This window comes from Olea europaea, chromosome 6 (assembly GCF_002742605.1).
Source record: "Olea europaea var. sylvestris chromosome 6, O_europaea_v1, whole genome shotgun sequence".
In the NCBI taxonomy this organism is placed as follows: domain Eukaryota; kingdom Viridiplantae; phylum Streptophyta; class Magnoliopsida; order Lamiales; family Oleaceae; genus Olea; species Olea europaea.
Window position 1 is genome coordinate 6595294 of NC_036242.1, and position 7323 is coordinate 6602616.

The window sequence follows — 7323 nt, forward strand, 5'->3', positions numbered from 1 at the left end:
ATGCTAGAATCGTTACATAAAAGTCCAAAAAAAAAATTTCTATTTTATTTTAACTGATAAATTTTTTTATTTTTTTTATTAAAACACACACATAACACAAAACAGAAGACTAAACAAAACAAAAGAAATGCATCACACACACACAGAATACACACAAGATATGAAGTGATGAGGTACATATGTGATGAATGTATGAACATGCATGAATCCATGATCAAATAGGTGAGCAAACACCAACAGCCGTCTGAAGCGACTCAAACCTCAATCCATCTAGTGGTTTCGTAAGTAGATCAGCCAATTGATTATCAGTAGAAACATGGTCAAGAGAGACAACATGTGATTCAACAAGCTCTCGAATGAAATGATGTCGTATGTCAATATGTTTTGTTTGAGAGTGCTGAATGGGATTCTTAGAAATATTTATCGCACTCGTATTATCACAGAAAACAGTCATTGTCACTTGACTAATCCCATAATCACTAAGCATTTGTTTCATCCAGAGAAGCTGAGTACAGCAACTCCCTACAGCTATGTATTCGGCCTCTGCCGTGGATAAAGATATTGAATTTTGTTTCTTACTTAGCCAGGCTACGAGATTGCTACCCAAATACTCTAAAATACTTAACAGTAGGCTTTTTACCTTTAAGAATTTCATATGGGGTCTGATCAGTCTTGGGTCTAAGGTAGACTCTATTGATGATGTGGCATGCAGTGTTAATAGCTTCTCCCCAAAAGTGTAGGGCTAATTCCTTGCCATGAAGCATGGCTCTAGCCATGTCCTGAAGGACACGATTCTTCCTTTCAACTACCCCATTTTGTTGCAGAGTGATAGGGGAAGAGAACTCATGCAATATCCCTTCGTCCATACAGAAACTCTTAAGATTAAAGTTCTCAAACTCTTTTCCATGGTCACAACGCATCCTAGACACTTTGAGATTCAGTTCATTGCTAAGCCGTTTACACAGAGACTTTATGAGGTCACTAGCATCAGATTTTTCCCTTAGCAATTCTATCCAAGTAAACCTCAAGAAGTCGTCTACCACGACAAGAATGTATCGCTTACCACCTAAACTCTCAGTCCTAGAAGGTCCCATCAAATCCATGTGTACCAACTCCAAGGGTCTTTTGGTCAGAATTTTAGTAGTCTTCTTATGGCTCCCCTTAAGTTGTTTACCTAGTTGACATGGTCCACACACAACATTTTCACTAGGAACTATCTTAGGCAGCCCATCTATCAATTCTTTCTTAGCCAACTGCTCTAGACTCTTATAGTTCAAATGACCTAATCTTTTGTGACAGAGCTCACTCACATCAATTTTAGCACTCTACAAACATAGTTAGAATTAGGTAATACCCCATAACAATTGTCAGATGTTCTAACCCCTTCAAGGACTACCCCACCGGATGAATCATACACGGTACATCTCTTCTGCACAAAACTAACCTCAAAGTCGTCATCACAAATCTGACTAATGCTTAACAAATTTGACTTTAAACCTTCCACATAAAGCACGTTAGAGATCACATGTAAACCATGCATTTGTACAGTACCTTTGCCAAGAATAGGTGCAGAGCCCCCATCTCCAAAGGTAACCATACCACCATTACATTCATCAAGAGTAGTGAATAGAGCTTTATTACCACACATATGCCTAGAACATGCACTATCTAGGTACCACATGTTGTAATTTTGGGCTTTCAATGCAACATGAGCAACAAAACACTTTTCTTGACCTGAAAGTCTAGCTAGATCACCCTTTTTGACCCAAATCTTTTTAGATGACAAAGTACTCTTAGTTAGCTTAGTAAGCATCTCAGTCAAATGACTAGCCTGATTAGACGGAAAGCTAACCTGACTAGGAATATTTTGATTTCTACGCTCATTGCCTAACTTATAACATCTAGGCCTAGTGTGTCCTAGAGCTCCACAGTGGTGACAGGTGGGAATGAACCTAAGCTCAAAGGTACGTGTCTGTGGGTACCTAGTCCTGATATTCCTACGTGATTGATGACTCTGTTCCCTAGGAACACTCTTACCCTTACTTGGACTCCTAACAACATTAGACTTAGAGGCAGACACAAAGACAGTCTTAGATGGTCCAGCAACATGTGTATTACCCTCAACATATCCTAGACCTCTCTTATCTCCCACTGGCTTATTCATTCCCAACAGGTTATCCAATTTATTAGTTCCACTTATGAATGTCTGAAGATGAGTATTAGATTTCACCAATTCACTAGTCAAACTCTTAACCTTGTCTTCCAATTTCTCATTGACACATTTTAACTCACTACCACTCTTAAGTGAGTCCTGAAGCTTACTACCTAGATTCTCTTTTTCCCTTTCAAGTTCGTCAACCTTTTTAAGTAGGGCTTTATTGACCTTCTTTATTTTAAGACTCTCCTTAAACAACAGTTGATAAGCTTCTTGTAAGTCTATGTCATCCTCATCCTCATCCTCATCCTCATTACCAGAATTATCGTTTAAATGTTCTTCCTCAACCTTGTCACTTTCCTTATCAGATTCACTCTTAACAGTAGCCACAAATGCCATATAATTTCCTTCATCATCACTACTAGAGGATTCCTGCCTATCACTGGTCTCAGATTCATTATCAGTAAGTGAGACAACTAAGGCCCTATCTTTCCCTTTTCTTTGATTTTTCTTATAGCTAGGACACTCATTCCTATAGTGACCTATTCCTTGACACTCATGACATCTAACCAAACGTGGCTTCTCACTTGACCCTTTATTGTTAACTTTCTCAATTTTATCTTTTGTGAATATGCTAGGGGCTCCACTCTTCCTATCCTGAGGCTTTCTCCTATTCTTGAGGACTTTTTGAAATTTCTTAACAAAGTATGCGATTTCCACATCCCTAAGTGACTCAGTATCAGAAGATACATCTTCTTTAATGGATTTTAGGGCTATGGACTTTCCTTTCTTATGTTGTGAGATAGTGAGTTCATAGGTTTGCAAGGATCCTACCAATTCTTCGATCTTAACTTCATCTAGGTCCTTAATTTCCTCAATGGCAGTGACTTTAGGCCTAAATCTCTCAGGTAGAGATCTAAGTACTTTTCTCACAATCTTAGTCTCGGGAATTCTCTCACCTAGGTTGAAACTAGAGTTAACTATATCATTTAGTTTAGCGTAAAACTCATCAAAGGTTTCATCATCTTTCATCCTCACTTCTTCAAACCTAGAGGCTAGCATTTGCAATTTTGAGTTCTTTACTATCTTAGTTCCCTCATGTGTAGTTTCGAGAATGTCCCAAACCTCCTTAGCAGTTTCACACATAGACACTCTCCTAAACTCTTCTGGAGATATAACCATGAATAATGCATGAATTCCCTTACTATTCCAATTACATGCAGCTAATTCATCTTTATTCCACAGTGATATGTCAGTAAGGTTAATTGTTCCTGATACGGTAGTAGATGGAGGTTTCCAACCATTTTGAACGCTAATCCAAACATGTTCATCTAAGGACTTAAGGAACGCACGCATTCTAACCTTCCAATATGCATAATTACTTCCGTCGAAAAATGGAGGTACAGACAGTGATTGACTCATCTAGACAACTATGGGTCAGGACTCGAGATTAAGCTCTAATACCACTTGAAAAACCTATCGTTCGACCCAACTAACACCTATAGGGGGGTGAATAGGTGTTCTTGCGGGATTAAAAACTTTTTGACTAATTCATGCAACAAGTCATACAAATTATAATTTGTCCAGATTAATTCACGTGATTTATCTATCTATGTTGGATTACCATTGACAAGTAAATAAATTAAAGCGGTAAAAACACAATAAACATGTTGACGGAGAAACCCAACTGGGTAAAAACTCCGGGCACAAGCCAGTAGAGATTCACTATTGTAGAAACCAACTTACAGCACTCCAGACATCATTGACACTCTCAATTTTCTGACCTCCTTGCTGTATGAACTCAAGACCCTCCTGGATTTTGCAGATCCGTGCTAAATCCCAGCCTTGTATAATTTCTACCTCCCGTGAATTGCCACGCACTCCAGCTCTTCAAGCAAATCCTTCCCGGATCTTCAAACTGATGATCTTCTGGAAGTTTAATTGGAGTTGTGAGACAGGTGTTTTGGTGTTTATGGATTTGATGTTTTTACTCAACAAGCCAAAGATTGGTATAAGATCAATGAAGGATTTCTTTGGCTTTTGATCCTTGGAGTGAATGATTTGGATTTTTGGTTGCCAAGGAATTGAAAGAATATTCAAAGTGTTTTCAATGTGAATTTTTGGGTTAATGAACACGAATCAGACGTTTTGTATATATAGAGGCTGATATATGGTAATGTGGAGCGTCAAACATTCGCGAGCGTTTAAAATTAGAATTGGCTAGGTAACACGGTCGCTCGAGCGAGGTACTGGCGAGCCTCGAGCGACGTACATTTCGCTCTAGCGATGGCTCAGCGTGAGTCCAGCAAAGTTGGTTCTGCAATTGTGGCTAGAGCGAGGTCGGGGCGAGACTCTAGCGAAATCAAAGAGCTGCTTGCATCTTCGAGGCATCCCACACAACCCTAGACCGAGCCTATAAACTTTAGTTAATTGTAACTCTAGTCCCTGAACTATTGGACATTGACAATTTGGTCTTTGACTTTACAATTTTGACAATTTGGTCCTTGATCACAGATTTGCCAATTACATATTTTCCTAATACCAACCATATGGCTAAATGCCCTAAATCGAGATTGAGAATGGATATGACCTCAGTGAGAATGACTCGATCAGGTTTTCATTCCACTGGAAAATTATGTTATACACGTATTTTACTTGCTATTTTATAGGGACCTTGTGCTAATATTCTAAGGCAAAGAATTCAGAAGATTCTGCTCCGTGTAGCTTGCATCTAGGCAAACAAACTTGCAGACCCAATATTCATTTAAACCGGCGACCACTACACCGAATCTTCCTCTTCCTTGTAATTCACGATCAATGGGCTGCTATGGAGTGTCAGGATCAAATCATTTTAATTTCTACCTTCTTTAATTACTTCATGTCGTCAAGAAAATCATGGCTTCCCATGTCTAGAATTAGCTTTGCCTCATCATTAGAATATTTTTGAAAATTTGAACCTGATTTAGTAATGAATCAAATCATGGTAAGTATATAGGTACACATGATTTTGTGTGAAACTTTATTCACAAATGAATTAACAAAGGGATCCTGATTTCCAACATGAACAATGAATGCAAGTGATAAGACGATGCCTCTAGCCAACGGGATTGGGAAGACAAAATGGATAAGCGGCAAGCCAAAAAGAGGTTGTGCTCAATTTCAATCCTGCTACACACGAACTATTAAATCGATGCCTTTTGGCTTGCTTCTTGTGTGTGCTTTATTTCGTGTACTACTGATAATATGGCCTGTGTTATAATAACATAAATTATGCTATTTTGCCAAATGAATGGTGACAGATTCGTATGTAACGAAAAATGATTTGATGGAAAAGATAACTATGTTTTAAACAGTCCAATATTAGAGATGTGAAGATATGTCAACTATTATGTCAATAATTCTGGCACTGTAGCATAATTGTAATAACTTAGTTGACTTCTTCCATGACCCTTTTGTAAGAGAGATTAGGAACCCAAGTCACAAGAGAGAGAATAATAGACACGGTCTTCATGTCCTTTAATATAAATTTTTGATTATGAAAATGTTTACGGAAATCTATGTAAGCTATTTAATTTAACTCATTTCAGTAGACCTTGAGTTCCAATTATAATGATTTAATTAAAACGACACTTCTAAATTTAAAGGAACCTGAAAGATCTCTCTCGCATTCTGATATCGGAATAGCTTAACGCCTTAACCCGAAGTTTTATGTTGTTCAATGCAATGCCTTTAAATGAAATTTCTAATTGGGCACACCAGTCTCATGAATGATGCAGGGCTTCAAAACATATGGAAAATCTAATTTGTTATGTGTCATAATAGAAAAAATAGATGCAGAGACAGGAAGTATCTTGTTAGTGCTAGGTGACGGCAAATAATGTGAAATAAAATTAATACTAAAATATACAACTGGATGTCCAAATAGAGAACACGTCAATGGGAACTGCATAAATGATTGACAACTAGATTTGCAATCCAAATATTAAACATCGCAGAATGCTAAAAATGAATTTAAAAATATATTCCGCAAAGTTCACCTTGAGGGAGAGAGATTTTTCATAGCAGCTGTCACCTTTGATCAATTCAACTCCACCCTAGCATGCTTGGGAGGAAAGCCAGGTGGAGGAGGATAAAGTTCTTCATCTTCAGATTTGATTTTGACAAAGCCTTCTTCACTTCCGTTGGAACAACCTTAGGCCTATGGCTTCTGAAAAACCCAAATTTATCCCACTATGTCAAGCGTGACTGGTAGCATCTTACTCAAAAAGTCGTGCTGGTATGTACAATATGACATTCCCAATTTCCCTGGTATAATTACCTCAAGCAATCTTAGCACATCCATTCTCTCGCATTACACTATATGGAAGATATTGATCCATGCCAAATTGCATGGTCTAACAAAGGCGCTAAATTAAATCTTCTTTAGAACCATCTAGTGACAATAAAACTTTAAGTTCTTCGTTCCCACTTCCTTTGTGCCATTCCATTGAGTCAATCTTGATCCACCAAGCTTAATTCAATTGGGCTTGGGACATATATGTTGGAATCTCTCCCAAACCCAAGCCCGCACTAGTTGGAATGGGGCTGTAACCTTTACTTCAACAGATTTCTTTTGTCCTAGTCCAGTTTCACATTTTTCTAAAGTACCAAGGGTGCCTTTTACTGTAGTCACATTTCTATAATTGTCATCAAGAACAGCAGGTGAAAGTGCAAGTCTGTTACCTTTAGCTGAACTGACGAGTAGAGCAGCTTTGCTTATAGTATCGCGTCCATATGGAAAAACAAACTATGATAGCCAGAAAGCAAGAACTGCTTTGTGTAAAAGGGAGGAGGAGATGTGGAGAAGGAAAGAAAAGAAAATTTAGTTATTATAATCAAAGAAATTTTGGTTATTATAATCTTTCTCCCTATTCCATGTCATTTATCTGGTTATTATAATCTTTCTATGTCATTTATCTCTACAACATTTGTAAAGACTTAGGGTTCAGTCTTAAAAGGTCAATCTTGTTAAGAGGAGCAGTACAAGACCTTATACATTGGTCTATTTTTTCCATCTTTAATCGATGTGAGATTTTATCCCTTAACATGCCCTCGCAAGATAGTGGCTTGTTTGAGTAAACCAATCTTGAAATTTATATACTCATTTATTGAGTCTTAATCGGATCGAA

At 37.8% G+C, this 7323-nt stretch overlaps 1 protein-coding gene across 1 annotated transcript; it reads right to left on the minus strand.

The window, feature by feature from the left end:
- Positions 1–214: 214 nt before the first annotated feature.
- LOC111395062 lies at positions 215–3511 on the minus strand. The gene is made up of 4 exons (XM_023021084.1): positions 1609–3511; positions 1382–1497; positions 810–1325; positions 215–640 (listed from the first exon to the last, which is right to left on the minus strand). Exons 1-4 carry the CDS (start codon positions 3509–3511, stop codon positions 215–217), a joined length of 2961 nt encoding a protein of 986 aa, XP_022876852.1.
- Positions 3512–7323: the final 3812 nt, after the last annotated feature.